Raw genomic sequence first — 19,945 nt, forward strand, 5'->3', positions numbered from 1 at the left:
TCAGGTCTCTACATTAATATTGAGGGTTTCTTCAATTTTTTATTTTATTTTTAATTCAGTCAATTAAATTGGCATGTATTCAAAATGTTTATACTTTTTACGTGCTTTATTAAAAATGTACATGAAAATTATATATATTTTGGACACATATCAATTCAATCAACTGAATTGAGGAAATTTCTTTCAACTTAATTTGGTGGAAAACTTTGTCCTTACTACACTTAGTTAAACGATCAACCGAAACTGATAAGCCTAAAATAATAATAATTAAAAAAAAAAATAGAGATTAAGAAAAGGACCTGCAGGCACGATGAGCTAGTAGTCAATATGTTGGCCTAAGCCTAGCTAATTGGACGAACCTTGGAGTCTTGGACAGGTAAATTATTCCATGATAAAGTGCTTAAATCTAATTCCAGTGTATTGGGATCATTTGACTGACAGCTTGAAACAATGTGCATTCAACTCTATATTAAATTCTCTTCTGCTTTTATGGGCCTAATACAGCCAGACCGACAATATTACAGTCATATTAATGGATGTCCTTTCAAATTATTTATTTAAATTTAAGATAATTTATACGAATGTTCGAGAGATATTACTTATTGAATTTATCTGACCAGATAAGTGATTAAATAATCTTATTTTTATTTAGTCAGATAAGTTTCATAAGTGATCTTTCACAGTCGCCTATCCAAATTCAAACAAATAATTTGAAAGGATACTAATCTAATATTAATACCATTTTATAAAAGATAAAAGGTGGTGTTCAATAACGTGTTTTTCGGTTTTTTTTTTTTTGTGACATAAAAGTTGAAGTAATTTTAAGTTTTTTTTTTTCTAAAAAAAAAGTATTCCACGATAAAAATTATTTGCTAATGCTTTTGACTTTTTTTTTTTTTTTTTAAGAAAAAAAAAATGAAAGAGAAAAGGTGGTTAGCAAATAATCCAATTGTACTTCATCAAACTATAACTGGGTGGTGGAGGAATCCAATTTCGATACGTGCTTTAAATAGATGTGGTCAATTAAAAATGTATGTCATTGTCAAGTGCATTTTAGACATGTAATCATTTAATTGATTAAGATTCTTTATAATTTTAAAAAATAAAAAATCATTGATTCTCATATTACTTAACTTTGGCCGTTTTTAAACATCAAAATACTTGAAAAATACTACCTGTTAAAAAGGTGACATGTTACAATTGGGAATTTGGTATATTTTCATTAGATTCTTACTTTCTATATTGTAAAAAGGTTATGAGCTAAAAATTGGTTTTTGATTTATGAAGAAAAAATCTCTTTACAAAAATGAAAAATAAATTATTTTAAAAGTGAAATTCTTTCTGGCTACCTTGATAATGTCTTATTTTTAATAAATAACATTTTTAAGCGTTTCAATGTCTAAAAATAGCCTAAATTACATAATTTGTCTACAATTTCTTTTAAAATCATAGAGGATTCTGATCCATATTTAACAGATTGGATTAAAGAAAATTATGAGGTTGTAGTTTGAAGGAGGACATAAAAAGCATCACGCAACAGTGAAAATGTTGAAAACGAAAGAGAATAAGTAGTTGGAAAAGAATGGCAGGTGAGGAAGAAGAACATGCATTTGCTGTTGGAATTTCAAGTGAAAAGCATTCAGACAAGGAGAAATGCTAGACATCCCAACACTTTTTTCCAGAATTTGGTTCCAAACTGATGTGTTACAATCCTATGAGATTGTGGCACATTTCCCAAAATGATAGATCTTATGGGATTGTGACACATCAGTTTGAAACTAAATTATGGAAACAAGTGTCTGGATGCCTAGCATTCCTCTCAGACAAGTATACAACGACTACTATTACAAGCTCCTACCTTTGTTTTTCCATTAAAGCTTGAGCTCGCATGGGAGCGAGTGTAATCATTTTGTATTAACTTTCTATATTCTGCAGAGTCCAGTGAGTGCACTCCTTACTATATTAATACACGAGCAAAATCCTTCCAAAAAAACTTTGGCTGTTATCATATTTTGGAGTCTTCCCTGCTGTTCTATGTCTTGTAAGCAATCAAGTGTTGACATGATAGATGGTGGAGTGGAGTTTGTCTTCTTTTAGCCGATGAACAGTTCAATGATGAAGAAAACATGTCACTGTGTTGAGCAAGTATTTTTGCATGAGCCTTACTTTGAACCACATAATAGTCAATTTGATAGCAATTCTAACTTGTATTTTTTAACATAAATTGGAATATCCGTTTCACTTTAATTTTGGGTTTTCTTGAGGAAAATTTATTTTTCCTGGGTTTGATTCTTATATTGACTCTCATATTAGATATAGATATTTCTTATTTGCTTTTTTAATTTTTTAATTTTTTTTTTCTATGCATTTAGAATATATGTATATTCTGAATATATTCTAACATAAGCATCTTTCTTTTTTGCTTGCCTTTTCCGCATTAGTACTTGTAGCTGTGATGTTTCATTTCCCAGCATTCCAATTGAAGTTTACTTGCATAGAACTTGAACCATTTGTTTTATACTGTATCTGAAAGCACTTATTTGACATGTTCTTGGCTAGGAGTAATAGAAAAGTTCATTTTGAGTACGGTGAAGAAGCTCGCAATGGGATTCCTGGATCTATTCATTGTGGCATTGATGCCGGTGCTGAAAATACTCTTAATTACCGCTGTTGGTTTATTGCTTGGAACAGAGCGTATAGATATCTTGGGGGCAAATGCAAGGTCAGATTTGAATAGAGTGAGTTAAATTTTCTTCCTGATCGATCAGTTTTCTTTTTGTTCTTTAACTTCTTTTGTTTATGTCAAGCATGTTGGCTACTAAGCTATAGAGTCATTTCATTGTAATCATGCAAGGGTGAATGCCAAATATCGGCCTATTTCAATCAACCATATGGTCATCCAATTTTTATGGCACTTTCATGAGCTGCTGCATCATAAAATGTTATTAAAATTTCATGAAAAAATTGGTTTTTTTTTTACCTCTGAAATTTGTAATGTTAAAATATGCTGGCTAGCTTCCTTGTAATGTCCATCCATTGGCGGTGATATTAATAACATGTCCTCAAGGTCTTCTTGAAGGCTTGATCGATCTCTCCTCCCCATGTATGCTGATCTTCATTTCTAATGGTTTGCTTCTACCAAGTAAAAAATTGATCAAATTGTCTTAATAGCTAATTGGCTTGTATACTGTTGTATTATTTCTTCTTTTCTATTTTTGAAATTATGTAGCCGGGTTAGCTTCCCAAGATCTGCAAATTAAGGACTAACAACAGTACTTTCTTCTATGTAGTTGGTCTTTTTTGTGTTCAGTCCTTCAATTATTTTCTGCAACCTGTCTGATACAATTACATTAGACAGTTTGGCAACCTTGTGAGTTCAGCTCTGCCATACTTCTGAAGTTCTTCCCTTCCCTCTTTTTTTTTTGCTTTTCTTTTCACTTGGTAACTTTTGGTTAATCTATAGGTGGTTCATGCTAGTGAACATCCTTCTCACATTCCTTATTGGCACTGCCCTTGCATGGATACTCATAAAAATCACAAGAACTCCTCAACATCTGCGAGGCCTTGTCATTGGTTGTTGCTCCGCAGGTAGACAAAAATTCAAATTCGAATAAACTCTTTATTGGTGTATATATTTTCTAGCCATACAGAATATCCAAATTGGGAAAATACAAACTCTCTTTAATAATCAGTCTGAGGTAAGACTTAAAATGACTACCTTAGTAATTATAGTATAGGGCTTCTCTTTTTCAATTTTTTTCACTCTTACTAATAGATGCAATATCCTAGAACTGATTTATGTTGAAACTTGAACCTTGAAAATGATATAATGTATAGTAGTTAAACACATTAGTATGTTTGTACAAATTTTTTGCACAAATTTTTCAAACTCTTTCAATTAAAATAAGATACGAATTAAGCAAGATGTATAATTCTTAATTTGACATTTTTATGGAGGATTGTCTTTCCCCCTATGTTACTATGTACCTCCAAAAATTACAGAAAGTACAAAGAATATGTTTTCCCACATAAAATTAAAACAAAAAAATTAAAAGACAAAATTGGGATGGTCATACAAAATCAAATGCAAGTAGTATTAAATCACCACTTATCCCAAAAGCTTAAGCTGATAAGAATAAGTAAATTTAATCATTTAATCAATAATTTAACAAGTAGGAACAAAATTATGACGTTGCCAATGTTCAGCCCTCCTGGAAGTACTTGACTCTGAGAATTAGTTTTTCCAAAGCTTTACACTTGTATCTTTTTCCCATTAGGTGGTAACACTTTATATATAAGTGAAAGGTAATTGTCCATCTTGTATTTAGGGGGAGATTGTTATGTGCAGGAAATTTAGGAATCTTGCTTCTGATTATAATACCAGCAGTCTGTGAGGAGGAAAATAGTCCATTTGGAGATTCTTCTGTTTGCTCTACAGATGGAGAGGCTTATGCTGCACTTTCTATGGCGGTAATAGGCCATTGTTCTCACTTTAAAATCACCAAAATGAATGCATGTCACAGTAAGACCAACTGTAATATATTTTCCATATATTCTAACACCAACTTGATGTGAATGTTAAGATGTTGCTCAGTGCCTCCAATAACATGTCCCATTTGCTAGTTCATCTCAAATTGACAGGACACTTCTTGGATGAGATGTCAGTCACAAACTATATCAATAACTCGGCTCTTCTGAACTAGGCTAGCTAAATTTGTATGTCTTATAGCTCTTAAAATATGTCGGATTAAGTTCGATCATTTTGTTATTTCTTGTTTTGATGATGCAGGTAGGATCAATATATATATGGACTTTTACGTATCCTATCATGCGGATATCTGCAAGCAAAAAAACTGAAGAAATTGTTATAGATGGCCCTTCAATTGGGGATAACAATTCTAGAGAAACCTCACATTTATATTCAGAGATTGACACAGAAGCTCTTCTTCCTTCAAAGGTTTGCCCAAGCTCTGAGGAATACATGGATCAGGTTGAACCCCAGTCTACAGGATCAGAAGGAAAAGCAAAGGTTTCTCGTATATGTTGTGGTTTCCTTTCCATAATGTTCAAAAAAAATTTTGCCTCAAAGTTTGATTTCCATTCAACATGATCAACAAAATCGATGAGAAGTAAATAAAACTATTCCTAATACAGAACACTATACTCAGTTAACAAATAAATGCTTGTATTAAGATGAGTGGACACTAAGAAGCAGGGTGCAGTTTGCAGGTCATATAGAGCATAGCTTCAATTATAACATGTTTCATCAGTAAAAAATGGCATCTCATTTATGAGACCATTTATTGAAAAATAATGTTCTAGCAGAGTAACTAATGGCTGGGATATATTGGTAAATCAAGAAGCATAGCTTTCACTTAAGCAAGTTAATAACTATGCTCAAGTTAAGGCAACTTAGCTTTTTCTTCCAATTTCCTCCTTGAATAAAATAACCTTTTAAAGATTCTTTGGACAGGTTACATTGCTGAAGAAAACTACGCTGCAACTTAAGATGCTCATTGGGCACATTGACCTCAAAAAATTGTTTGCACCATCTACAATTGCCGCGGTATGCTGCTTCATTATTATTTATATGCTACATAGGGATCTCCAAATTAAGATGCTTAGTGTTCTTCTGTAGATTATCGGGTTTATCGTCGGACTAGTCTCTCCAATTCGAAAGGTACTGATTGGTGATGATGCTCCTCTTCGTGCGATCTACAGTTCTGTGAGTTTGATAGGGTATGAATCCAACAGCACCCTCAATATAGATACTACTGCTCATAATTCTATACTCTGAAATTCTTACATTTGCAACTTGAATTGGTGTTAATATCCACATGTGAAAGTTTATTAATGTTTTTCCTTTTTGGAAATAAACGTGCGAATCACTCCATAAAGAAGACCAATGCATCAGTTTCATGTAGATAAATCAATTAAATATATGTTTAACAACAATAGTCCTTCCTCTCTCTCTCTCAAACACCCTTAAAGTATTTCATTTATACTAAGAAGCAGAAGAAAAAAAAAATGCTAGACCTACAACCCTTTTGCAACTTATTAACACGTGTCAGCAGAATTATCAGCAATAGTCCTTCCTTGCTCACACAGTCTTAAGAATATGTCAGCAGTAGTAGTATTGGTTGATATGATTGTCATAGCAAGTTATAAACAGCCTAAAAGTTACTATTAAACCTTCAAATGAACCCTTAACTCTAAGAAGCCATGGCAAAACATGAAGGATTCAAGTTTCAATTTGGTGTTCTGTATACACTTTCCAGCTTGGGTTTTCATCTGGGAATTTGCATTAAATCCTTTTAGTTTCCTTTCTCTTCTACAGGGAGGCAGCAATACCATGTATGACTCTGATAATTGGAGCAAACCTTTTTAGAGGTAGCTTTTAACACTGGTTCTAATATTTATACCTTAGGTTGGCTGAATTGTCCATGAAAGGTTTCAAATACTTCATAGATATAATTTTCTTTTTACAGGTCTCAAAAGCTCCGGAGTAGGTCCATTACTCATCCTAGGGATTATTGCAATTCGATACATAATCTTGCCTTCACTGGGTATTGTAATTGTTAAGGCTGCACACCGTTTTGGCATGGTGGAATCAGATCCATTATTTCAGTTTACACTTATGCTTCAATATGCACTTCCACCTGCAATGAATGTAGGTATGTATGATTACTTTTTCTTTTCTTTTATTTAATTATTTGAAACTATTTAGGTTTCAAGTCTCACACTGGTTTCTTACTAGATGAGATTAAACTTTATAAGTGATTCTAGAGAGTTCTAACTTTAGAATAATAACGCAAATGGAATAACGTTTTTCTTCGGTCGTGATTAATGGCATTAGAGTAACTTAATAATATCATGTCCTATGAGGCACTACAACGTGACGTAGGCTCTGACAAGGACGTCGGGTATTTGAGTAGGAGAGATTGTGAATATGTTTGGATATCCATTTGTGGTTGTGATTTGCTGCAGAAAATACTTGGTTTTGATCTGCTCAAGAATGCAATTTAGGCATATTTTTCATTGCTAACAGTAAGTCATGAACTTTGGCAGGTACCATTTCTCAGTTGCTTGAGACTGGACAGAGCGAATGCTCTGTCATTATGCTATGGACTTATGCTGTGGCAGCATTCTCTCTAACTCTCTGGTCAACTATCTTCATGTTGGTTGTTGCTTAATCAGATTATTTGCATAAATGATCAAATTACAATGAGAAGCTTACCTTCTTTTGTTACTTTTCTGTCAAATTTTTAGAGGAATTTTGTAAAACATCAAAAGTGCAATATAATACTGAGCTTACACTCTTTATTAGATCTACTCAAATGGATCTACAAGATGATGGGTTCTGAATTCTTTTCCAATTCTGAAATTATGAGTTATCATTAGCTCCTTGATACTATTGATCATCATGAAGTAGTAACAGCCTTAAGCCTATTAAGTAACAAAGAAAAATTCACTTTGTTATAATTTTAAGGGAAATTTTGTCACAATTTCCTCATTCTTTCGTGTTTTTTGATATTGAGACCCCAGCTTTCAATATAATGAAATTGAGACCCGCGTTTCAAATATTTGTAAATCGAGACCACTATTAGTATTTTCCATCATATAGATATAGAAATAACATAAAAATACAATTATACCCTTCAAATAAAAGAATAACAATAAAATGGATAAATGCATTTTTGGTCCATGTGGTTTGGAGTTTTGATAAATAGCTCATTAAATTTTATATAGTGATTAATCACTCTCTGGAGTAAGCAAACCAGAACAAATTAGTCATGGCCATTAGAAAAGTCAACAAAATATATTTATGTGCCATATTATCACGAATCAGGACAGTCAAACTACCCATTTGCCCATTGGGAGTGGTTCAGCCACCACCTTCAATTTTTTTTTTTTTTTTTTTTTTTTTTTTTTGCCATTTAGGAGTAGTCAAACCACCCCCAATAACTACGGGGGTGGTTCACCCACCCTCAAATGCTCAAAGGGATGGTCAGACCACCCCCAAGGCCATGGGGTGGTTCAGTTACACCCTATTTAGTATCTTAATGAATTTTTTTCAACTTTTATGGCAGCAGAAACCAATTTTTTCTTTTTTGCTTACCTTAGGGAGTGATTAAATACTATTTAAAACTCAAAAAGATATTTGTTAAAACCCCAAACCACATGAATAAAAAATGCATTTATAACTTTAAAATTTATCTTTTTACACATAATATTAAACCTGGGCCAGAGGTTGTATCATGGAAGAGTATAAAACAATTAAAATTGGGCTAGAGGCCCAAAACTGATCAAAGTTTTCAAACCATTTAAAAGTTTAAAATTAGGACAGAAAAGATAACAAAGTTAGGCCCAAATGCCCCAAACAAGTGGGCAAGGGCTCATAATCATTTTAAAACAAAAACAAAAAGAAAAGAATTAATAGGCCCAAAACCTTCATTTCGGCCCAACTATTATGACATTACTAACCACAACCGTAACTGGCATGGCAATGTCCAATCGTGTGTTTGGTAAAGATTGTTGAGTTAGGTTTTTTTTTTAGTAGTAGTAAGAAGTGATTGATATGATATAAAATATAAAGAAATTACATGAAAAAGTGAAAAAAAAAAAAAAAAAAAAAAAAAAAAAAAAAAAAATTATATTGTAGTTAATTTATTTTATCTGAATAGTAATAAAAAATTATTAATACGCTATAAAAAGTTAAAATGTTATAAATTTTTTTTTTTTTTTTTTTGAAAAAATGAAACTAAAGTAAGGGAATTGAGTGTTTGTTGCCAAACAACCCAAGAATCGTGCATCGGTGTAAGAAGTTGGTGACATTTCCGACATTACCAACTGTTGGCAGAGCAAAAGACGAAAATACCCCTTTTGGTACTGTTTTATCTGAGTCCCGATCCTACCTTCATGTCAAATCTACGCCACTCAATACCATATCATGTATCAAACGACGGGGGTAAGGATAGGGTTTTGCCTCAAACTAAAATCACACACGCATATATATATAATTTATATTTGAGTAATGGTAAACGTATAATATTTTTAAAACTTTTAATACGTAGAATATGATAGGAACAAAAGTTATAGGGTATCGTTTGGTTTGAGGATTGAGTATTCTATTAATAAATGAAATAGTTATTATTGTAAATATAAGAGAGTGGAATGTAATAGTAATTTCTACTATTTAATTTGGTGACAACATATATATTTTAATTTGAATTGAATAAAAATAACTAAAACACCTCACATGATTTATTTTTTTAAAAAAATAATAACAATAATTAAAAGAAAAACTCAAAAAGAAAAAAGAAAAATAAAAAGAAGAAGAAGAAGAAGAAGAAAACGTAAAAACTGATGGAGGGCCCGACCACCTAGACACTTGGAGGTGGCCTAGGCCACCCCAAATGCACATGGAGTGTGCAACCACCCTTGGCTCCATATGTGGCTGGCTACCACCCATCGACTAGCCACAGTATCATATAGGTTTCTTTTTTTCTTTTTCTTTTTATTTTCTTTTTTTTTTTAACAAAAAAAAGAGAGAAAAAATATAAAATAATGAGTGACTTTTTATTGAAAATGTAGTATATTTCTATAGGAATAGTTATTCCTTTCTTTTTTTTTTTAAGAAATAGGCAATCATCTTCAAGGCTGGCTCGATAAATTTTGAGGCGTAAGGCAACAAGTTTAAGTAATTTCATTTTCTTATATATTAACTATTAATTAAAGTAAATTTATTTTAATATTTATACTATATTTTTTTTATTTAATATGTCAATTAGAGCACTTTCTTCTATTTGTAAAATGTATTTTAAAACTTTATATTATTACTTATGAGATATACAATAAATTATCACTTGATTCAAAGACATTAAATAATAAGATTTAAAGAAAAAATAAAGAGAAAAATGAAAATAAGTTATATAAATATTGATTTATAATAGAACATAATGCGGGAAAAAATTGTTGGACATTGAAGCTTACTGATTGTGTAATTCTATTTATTATGCACAAAGCAAACAATGAGAATTTATACACTTTGAAAACTTTTTATATTTTTCTAAGGACAAAAATTAACTACAAACCGGTTTAATAAATTGACAAGTATCCTAAAACATGTGAGATGCACATGTGACTTTTAATAGATTTTAACGGTGTTAACTTTCATTTTTTTTTTTTTAAAAAAAAAAAAAAACCTTTATTATTATAACCTAATATTTCTCTAAAATAAACTTAACCTTTAATTCTTCTAACCCCCTTCTTCTTCATTTTTTTTTTTTTTTTCCCTAACCCCCTTATACTCATGAGTCATGAGCATATATAAAAGAACCATCAAGTACATGATGTAAATTTTACTGTAGTTTCAATTAAGAAACAAAATGAAAACTTTTTTGTTATACAAAATATTTTCTAAGAAGCAAACACAAGTTGAAACCAAGCATATGGCTGGACTGCATTCCACATATGATGCTGACACTGTGGATAAAAATGTTTTCGAAAAATGGGTACAACACATTATTTCGAAAACTTTTCCGTGAAAAAGGTGGAAAAAAAAATTAGGATAAAAATTGTTCCGTTTAGGAAAAAAAACTGGGAAGAAAAAGAAAAGGAAAAAAAATTGTTTTAGGACAAAAAAAAAAAGAAAAGAAAAGAAAAGAAAAAAAACCTGCTGGACTGTCCTAACTGGAAAAATAAAATAAAATAAAATCCCTCACAAATAAACCTGCTCACCAGAAGAAAGCCAAACACATGAACAAAAAAAAAAAAAAAAAAACCTTGGAAAGAAAAGGACAAAAATTAGCTTACAAAACAGGAATACTCATAAACATAAAAGAACCATCAAGTAAACTTGTTGTTAAAGAACGTCACTATCCTGCTATGAAGAAAAAACTTGGAAAAAAGAAATTTATATATATCTCACAACTAAACTCTTGCTCATCACTTGAAAGCTAATTAATTGGAAATAGAACATGAAAAAAACAAAAACAAAGAAGAAGGGTTAGAAGAAAGAAAAACAAAGGAAAAAATAAAAAAGAAGGGGGTTAGAAGAATTAAATGCCAGGTTTATTTGAGAAATAAATTAGGTTAAAAGAATAAATATTTAAAAAAAAAAAAAAAAAAACAAAACAAAACAAACGGGAAGTTAACATTGTACCGTTAAATTCTATTAAAAGTCACATATTTTATGACACTTGTCAACTTATTAAACCGGTTTGTAGCTAATTTTTGTCATTTTTCTAAACATTCAATTCAAATAAACATTGGAAAAAAATTATGCACGTTGGACTAATTTCATTAATATAAAAATGAGGCTTTTAAAAAGAGTAAATAAGTGGGACTTTTCAAGAATTTATAAACTTTTATTATTATTATTATTATTTTGAATATGAATAATGAGACTTTCAATTTAGAATTACTTTTACTATGATTGAGGGGGACAAAGATCATCTCGAAGTCAAATGAACTAGAGAAGGCTAGATAGTATAACAATCAAGGCAAAATGGTCATTTTATATTTTTTTTTGGACAATTTTGCCATTTTATTTAAACTAACAGGATCTTCTCCAATTTAAATGAACTAGAAAGGATCCAAATGCGATTGAGGACCTTAATTAGAAACTATTTATTAAATTGTTATCGTATTAGAGTCTTAAAATTTGTTTTGGAAATAACTTATATCGTACAATTACTAAGTAGGGCCTTAATTAAAGAGTATTTTATTAATTTTTTACCATATTAGAGCCTTAAAATGTATTTTTTTAGACTTAATTTTTTTTAAAAAAATATATATATTTATTATATAATTATCAATTAGAGGCCTCATTCAATTGAAAGCCACTATTCCAATAAATAGACGGTAGTCTACCAAATAAATGGATTTCTCCCACGAACCAAACGAAAGTCTAATTATGGTTTGAAACTGTCAACTGAAATCGAAAGCCGTCCGTTCTCTCTCTCTCTCTCTCAAAAAAAAAAAAGAGAGACAGCCAATTTCTAAAGTATGGGCGGGAAAATTACAAATGAGAAATCATATTGGAAGAATAAAAGCCCTCCATGCTTCTCTGTGCTCAGTAATTGCATGGTTCTTGACTTGTTACTGTGCTAACGCACAGCTTCAACAATGCCTCCGAGGAAAAAGCCCAACTCTTCTTCTTCCTCCACATCATCGTCCAAGAAGTCCAACCGAACCAATCAACCCCACCCCACCAAGTTTGGAATCCAACATTTCTTCCAACGCCACACCCAGAACGGCGAGAACGCCCTCTTAGCCTCTCAGAACCCCATGCCCGCCTCCCCTTCCAACGCCGCCGTTTCGACCTCGCAAAACCCTGCCATACAATATTAGAAAGAAAAAAAAATGAAGAAGAAAAGAACAGATTGATATCTGTTCTTTTCTTGTATTTGCAGTGGAAGAAGGTGAAGAAAGGCACGAGAAAGAGAAAAATAATAAAAAATATAATAGCATGAAGATTTTGGACGTTAAATCTAGAGAAGGATTATCACAAGAAGTATTTTGGTGAAAGGGAAGAGCTTGATGCAAAGGTGCTTTTGAGAAATTTGGTGAAATGTTTAAAATGCCGAGTTTAATACAAATGCTCTTACCTACAAAGAAAAAGAGGAGTAAGCAAACCTAACCAAAAGGAAATAAATACATCAATAACATTTTATAATCAACAAGTGCGTTTGCTTCATGCATACATTAATATTGGGGGTTTCTTGAATTTTTATTTTATTTTTAATTCAGTCTATTAAATTAATACGTGTCCAAAATGTATATAATTTTTACATGATTTATTAAAAATGCACATGAAAATTACATACATCTTGGACATATATCAATTCAACAAACTAAATTGAAGAAATTTCTTTCAACTTAATTTGATGAAAAACTTTATCCTTACTACACTCGGTTAAACGATCAACCGAAACCAATAAGCCTAATATATATATATATATATAATTTTTTTTTTTAAAAAAAAAAAAAAAAATTGCTTGAGGAGGGCTGGTAGGTAGGACGAGCTAGTAGTCAATATGTTGGCCTAGGCCTAATTGGACGAACCTTGGACGGGTAAATTATTCCATGATAAGGTGCTTATCTAATTCTAATGCATTGGGATCATTTGACTGACAGCTTGAAACAATTGCATTCAACTCTATATTAAACTCTCTTCTGCCCACTTTATGGGCCTAATACAGCCAGACTGACAATATTATGGTAATATTAATGAATCGCATCCTTTTAAATTATTTATTTAAATTTGAAATAATTTAAATAAGTGATTAAGAGATTATTTATAAAATCTATCTGATTAGATAAATGGTTGGACAATTCTATTTTTATTTGATTATATAAATTTTATAAATGGTCTCACACAAATCACAATCACTTGTTCAAATTCAAACAAATAATTTGAGAGAATCTTAATCCAATATTAATACCATTATATGAAAGGTAAAAGGTGGTGTTCAATGACGTGTTTTCAAGTTTTTTTTAACATGAAATAAAAGTTAAAGTAATTTTAAGCTCTTTTTTTTTTAAATAAAAAAAAAAAGTAAGTATTCCACGATAAAAATTATTTGCTAATGCTTTTGACCTCTTTTCTTTTCATTTTTTGGTGTAAAAAAGGAAACTGAAAGAGAAAATGTGGTTAGCAAATAATCCAATTGTACTTCACCAAACTATAACTGGGTGGTGGAGGAATCCAATTTCGATATATGTGATGTGGTCAATTATAAATAATAAATGTATGTCATTATCACTTGCATTTTAGACGTATATTCGTTTAATGGATTAAGATTCTTTATATTTTTTTTAAAAAAAATTATAAATTTTCATATTATGTATTTTTGGTCGTTTTTAAGCATCAAAAGACTTAAAAAATACTATCTTTTAAAAATGTGACATGTTACAGTTGAGAATTTGGTTTAATTTCATCAGATTCTTGCTCTCTGTATTGTAAAAAGGTTTTGAATCAAAAATTGTCTTTTGATTTACGAAGAAAAAAGTCTTTACAAAAATGAAAAATAAAGCATTTTAGAAGAGAAATTCTTTCTGGCCGCCTCGATAATGTCATATTTTTAATAGATAACATTTTTTAAGTGTTTCAATGTCTAAAAATAGCCTAAATTACATAATTTGTTTATAATTATAGAGCATTCTAATCCTTATTTAATAGATTGATTAAAGAAAATTATTCGGTTGTAGTTTGGAGGACATAAAAAGCATCACGCAACATTGAAATGTTGAAAACGGAAGAGAATAAGTAGTTGGAAGAGAACGGCAGTTGAAGAAGAAGAACATGCATTTGCTGTTGGAATTTCGAGTGAAAAGCAATCAGACAAGTATACAACGACTACTACTACAAGCTCCGACCATGGTCAAACACGAAAACCCTTTGTTTGTCCATTAAAGCTTGAGCTCGCATGGGAGTGAGTGTAATCATTTTGTATTAACTTTCTATATTCTGCAGAGTCCAGTGAGTCCAGTACTCCTTTACTATATTAATACACGAGCAAAATCCTTCTAAAAAAAACTTTGGCTGTTATCATATTTTGAGTCTTCCCTACTGTTCTATGTCTTGTAAGCAATCAAATGTTGACATGATAGATGGTAGGGTGGAGTTTGTCTTCTTTTAGCAGATGAACAGTTCAATGATGAAGAAAACATGTCACTGTGTTGAGCAAGTGTTTTTGCATGAGCCTTATTAGTGAAGTACCTAAATTTTGAACCACGTAATAGTCAATTTGATAGCAATTCTAACTTGTATTTTTAACACAAATTGGAATATCCTTTTCACTTCAATTTTGGGTTTTCCTGAGGAAAATTTGTTTTTCCTGGGTTTGATTCTTTTATTGATCACTCTCATATTAGATATAGATATTTCTTATTTGATTTTTTTAATTTTTTAATTTTTTTTTTTTCTAAGCATTTAGAATATATGTATATTCTGAATATATTCTAACATAAGCATCTTTCTTTTTTGCTTGCCTTTTCCGCATTAGTACTTGTAGCTGTGATGTTTCATTTCCAAGCATTCTAATTGAAGTTTACTTGCATAGAACTTGAACCATTTGTTTTATACTGTATCTGGAAGCACTTATTTGACATGTTCTTGGCTAGGAGTATTGGAAAAGTTCATTTTGAGTTCAGTGAAGAAGCTTGCAATGGGATTCCTGGATCTATTCATTGTGGCATTGATGCCAGTGCTGAAAATACTCTTAATTACTGCTGTCGGTTTATTGCTTGGAACAGAGCGTATAGATATCTTGGGGGCAAATGCAAGGTCATATTTGAATAGAGTGAGTTAAATTTTCTTCCTGATCAGTTTTCCTTTTGTTCTTTAAGTTCTTTTGTTTATGTCAAGCATGTTGGCTACTAAGCTATAGAGTTATTTCATTGTAATCATGCAAGGGTGAATGCCAAATATCGGCCTCTTTCAATCAACCATATGGTCATCCAATTTTTATGGCACTTTCATGAGCTGCTGCATCATAAAATGTTATTAAAATTTCATGAAAAAATTGGTTTTTTTTTTTTTTTTTTTTTTTTTCTATGAAATTTGTAATGTTAAAATATGCTGGCTAGCTTACATGTAATGTCCATTGGCAGTGATATCAATAACATGGCCTCAAGTCTTCTTGAAGGCTTGATCGATCTCTCCTCCCCATGTATGCTGATTTTCAATTCTAATGGTTTGCTTCTACTGAGTAAAAAATTGATCAAAATGTCTTAATAGCTAATTGGCTTGTATACTGTTGTATTATTTCTTCTTTTCTATTTTTGAAATTATGTAGCCTGGTTAGCTTCCCAAGATCTGCAAATTAAAGACTAACAACAGTACTTTCTTCTATGTAGTTGGTCTTTTTTGTGTTCAGTCCTTCAATTATTTTCAGCAACCTGTCTGATACAATTACATTAGACAGTTTGGCAACCTTGTGAGTTCAGCTCTGCCATACTTCTGAAGTTCTTCCCCTCCCTCTTTCTTCATTTTTTTTTTTTTTTTTTTTTTTTTTGCTTTTCTTTTCACTTGGTAACTTTTGGTTAATCTATAGGTGGTTCATGCTAGTGAACATCCTTCTCACATTCCTTATTGGCACTGCCCTTGCATGGATACTCATAAAAATCACAAGAACTCCTCAACATCTGCGAGGCCTTGTCATTGGTTGTTGTTCCGCAGGTAGACAAAAATTCAAATTCGAATACACTCTTTATTGGTATATATATTTTCTAGCCATACAGAATATCCCAATTGGGAAAATACAAACTCTCTTTAATAATCAGTCTGAGGTAAGACTTAAAAATGACTACCTTAGTAGTTATTGTATAGGGCTTCTCTTTTTCAATTTTTTTCACTCTTACTAATAGATGCAATATCCTAGAACTGATTTATGTTGAAACTTGAACCTTGAAAATGTGATCATGTGTAGCACTTAAACACTTTAGTATGTTTGTTAGATCTGGATTTCAAGTGCCACAAATTTGTTGCACAATTTTTTCAAACTCTTTCAATTAAAATAAGATACAAATTAAGCAAGATGTATAATTCTTAATTTGACATTTTTATGGAGGATTATCTTTCCCCCTATGTTACTATGTACCTCAAAAAATTAGCAGAAAGTACAAAGAATATGTTTTCCCACATTAAAAAAAAATTAAAAGATAAAACTGGGATAGTCATACAAAATCAAATGCAAGTAGTGTTAAATCACCATTTATTCCAAAAGCTTAAGCTGATAAGAATAGGTAAATTTAATCATTTAATCAATAATTTAACAAGTAGGAGCAAATTATGACGTTGCCAATGTTCAGCCCTCCTGGAAGTACTTGACTCTGAGAATTAGTTTTTCCAAAGCTTTACACTTGCATCTTTTTCCCATTAGGTGGTAACACTTTATATATAAGTGAAAGGTAATTGTCCATCTTGTATTTAGGGGGAGATTGTTATGTGCAGGAAATCTAGGAAACTTGCCTCTGATTATAATACCAGCAGTCTGTGGGGAGGAAAATAGTCCATTTGGAGATTCTTCTGTTTGCTCTACAGATGGAGAGGCTTATGCTGCACTTTCTATGGCGGTAATAGGCCATTGTTCTCACTTTAAAATCACCAAAATGAATGCATGTCACAGTAAGACCAACTTGATGTGAATGATAACATGTTGCTTAGTGCCTCCAATAACATGTCCCATTTGCTAGTTCATCTCAAATTGACAGGCCACCTCTTGGATGAGATGTCAGTCGCAAACTATATCAATAATCCGGCTCTTCTGAACTGGGCTAGCTAAATTTGTATGTCTTATAGCTCTTAAAATATGTCGGATTAAGTTCGATCATTTTGTTATTTCTTGTTTTGATGATGCAGGTAGGATCAATATATATATGGACTTTTACGTATCCTATCATGCGGATATCTGCAAGCAAAACTGAAGAAATTGTTATAGATGGCTCTTCAATTAGGGATAACAATTCTAGAGAAACCTCACATTTATATTCAGAGATTGACACAGAAGCTCTTCTTCCTTCAAAGGGTTGCCCAAGCTCTGAGGAATATATGGATCAGGTTGAACCCCAGTCTACAGGATCAGAAGGAAAAGCAAAGGTTTCTCCTATATGTTGTGGTTTCCTTTCCATAATGTTCAAAAGATTTTTTTGCCTCAAAGTTTGATTTCCATTCAACATGATCAACAAAATCAATGAGAAGTAAATAAAACTATTCCGAACACAGAACACTATACTCAGTTAACAAATAAATGCTTGTATTAAGATGAGTGGACACTAAGAAGCAGGGTAGCAGTTTGCAGGTCATATAGAGCATAGCTTCAACTATAACATGTTTCATCAGTAAAAATGACATCTCATTTATGAGACCATTTATTGAAAAATAATGTTCTAGCAGAGTAACTAATGGTTGGGATATATTGGTAAATCAAGAAGTATAGCTTTCACTTAAGCAAGTTAATAACTATGCTCAAGTTAAGGCAACTTAGCTTTTTCTTATTCCTTTTTTCTTTCCTCTTCCAATTTCCTCCTTGAATAAAATAACCTTTTAAAGATTCTTTGGACAGGTTACATTGCTGCAGAAGACTACCCTGCAACTTAAGATGCTCATTGGGCACATTGACCTCAAAAAATTGTTTGCACCATCTACAATTGCCGTGGTATGCTGCTTAATTATTATTTATATGCTACATAGGGATCTCCAAATTAAGATGCTTAGTGTTCTTCTATAGATTATCGGGTTTCTTGTCGGACTAGTCTCTCCAATTCGAAAGGTACTGATTGGTGATGATGCTCCTCTTCGTGTGATCTACAGTTCTGTGAGTTTGATAGGGTATGAATCCAACCCCACCCTCAATATAGATACTACTGCTCATAATTCTAGACTCCGAAATTCTTACATTTGCAACTTGAATTGGTGTTAATATCCACATGTGAAAGTTTATTAATGTTTTTCCTTTTTGGAAATAAGCGTGCGAATCACTCCATAAAGAAGACCAATGCATCAGTTTCATGTAGATAAATCAATTAAATATATGTTCAACAACAATAGTCCTTCCTCTCTCTGTCTCAAACACACTTAAAAGTATTTCATTTATACTAAGAAGCATAAGAAGAAAAAAATGCTAGACCTACGACCCTTTTGCAACTTATTAACACGTGTCAGCAGAATTAGCAGCAATAGTCCTTCCTTGCTCACACAGTCTTAAGAATATGTCAGCAGTAGTAGTATTGGCTGATATGATTGTCATAGCAAGTTATAAACAGCCTAAAAGTTACTATTAAGCCTTCAAATGAACCCTCAACTCTAAGAAGCCATGGCAGAAAACATGAAGGATTCAAGTTTCAATTTGGTGTTCTGTATACACTTTCCAGCTTGGGTTTTCATCTGGGAATTTGCATTAAATCCTTTTAGTTTCCTTTCTCTTCTACAGGGAGGCAGCAATACCATGTATGACTCTGATTATTGGAGCAAACCTTTTTAGAGGTAGCTTTTAACACTGGTTCTAATATTTATACCTTAGGTTGGCTGAATTGTCCATGAAAGGTTTCAAATACTTCATAGATATAATTATCTATTATCTTTTAACAGGTCTCAAAAGCTCCGGAGTAGGTCCATTACTCATCCTAGGGATTATCGCAATTCGATACATAATCTTGCCTTCACTGGGTATTGTAATTGTTAAGGCTGCACACCGTTTTGGCATGGTGGAATCAGATTCATTATTTCAATTTACACTTATGCTTCAATATGCACTTCCACCTGCAATGAATGTAGGTATGTATGATTACTTTTTCTTTTTCATTTTTATTTAATTATTTGAAACTATTTAGGTTTATAGTCTCACACTAATTTTTTACTAGATGAGATTGAATTTTATAAGTGATTATAGAGAGTTTCAACTTTTGGAGTAAGAAAGCAGATGGAATAACGTTTTTCTTTGGTCGTGATTAATGGCATTAGAGTAACTTAATAATATCGTGTGCTATGAGGCACTACATCGTGCGGTAGGCTCTGACAAGGACGTCGGGTATTTGAGTGGGAGAGATTGTGAATATGTTTGGATATCCATTTGTGGTTGTGATTTGCTGCAGAAAACACTTGGTTTTGATCTGCTCAACAATGCAATTATAGGCATATTTTTCATTGCTAACAGTAAGTCATGAACTTTGGCAGGTACCATTTCTCAGTTGCTTGAGACTGGACAGAGCGAATGCTCTGTCATTATGCTATGGACTTATGCTGTGGCAGCATTCTCTCTAACTCTCTGGTCAACTATCTTCATGTTGGTTGTTGCTTAATCAGATTATTTGCATAAATGATCAAATTACAATGAGAAGCTTGCCTTCTTTTGTTACTTTTCTGTCAAATTTTGAGAGGAATTTTGTAAAACATCAAAAGTGCAATATAATACTGAGCTTACACTCTTTATTAGATCTA

At 31.8% G+C, this 19,945-nt stretch overlaps 2 protein-coding genes across 6 annotated transcripts; both read left to right on the forward strand.

Moving 5' to 3' along the window:
- The first annotated feature begins 1,869 nt into the window (after nt 1–1,869).
- On the forward strand, nt 1,870–19,945 carry LOC133879870 (protein PIN-LIKES 3-like). Of its 5 annotated transcripts, none has more exons than XM_062318669.1 (11): nt 1,870–1,894; nt 15,130–15,308; nt 15,865–15,944; nt 16,062–16,186; nt 16,961–17,082; nt 17,369–17,605; nt 18,072–18,164; nt 18,237–18,337; nt 18,939–18,991; nt 19,097–19,282; nt 19,682–19,945. In XM_062318669.1, the coding sequence occupies exons 2-11, from the start codon at nt 15,174–15,176 to the stop codon at nt 19,804–19,806; spliced, it is 1,257 nt and encodes a 418-aa protein (XP_062174653.1). In that variant the 5' UTR covers nt 1,870–1,894; nt 15,130–15,173; the 3' UTR covers nt 19,807–19,945. The 5 variants fall into 5 exon arrangements, with proteins under 5 accessions (XP_062174653.1, XP_062174652.1, XP_062174651.1 ...); XM_062318668.1 differs by lacking the exon at nt 1,870–1,894 and adding an exon at nt 14,246–14,386; XM_062318667.1 differs by lacking the exon at nt 1,870–1,894 and adding an exon at nt 14,266–14,485.
- LOC133880302 (protein PIN-LIKES 3-like) lies at nt 1,980–7,323 on the forward strand. Its single transcript, XM_062319239.1, has 11 exons — nt 1,980–2,145; nt 2,560–2,738; nt 3,291–3,370; nt 3,464–3,588; nt 4,349–4,470; nt 4,790–5,029; nt 5,474–5,566; nt 5,639–5,739; nt 6,338–6,390; nt 6,489–6,674; nt 7,069–7,323. The coding sequence occupies exons 2-11, from the start codon at nt 2,604–2,606 to the stop codon at nt 7,191–7,193; spliced, it is 1,260 nt and encodes a 419-aa protein (XP_062175223.1). The 5' UTR covers nt 1,980–2,145; nt 2,560–2,603; the 3' UTR covers nt 7,194–7,323.

This window comes from Alnus glutinosa, chromosome 10 (genome assembly GCF_958979055.1).
Source record: "Alnus glutinosa chromosome 10, dhAlnGlut1.1, whole genome shotgun sequence".
NCBI classification, from domain to species: domain Eukaryota; kingdom Viridiplantae; phylum Streptophyta; class Magnoliopsida; order Fagales; family Betulaceae; genus Alnus; species Alnus glutinosa.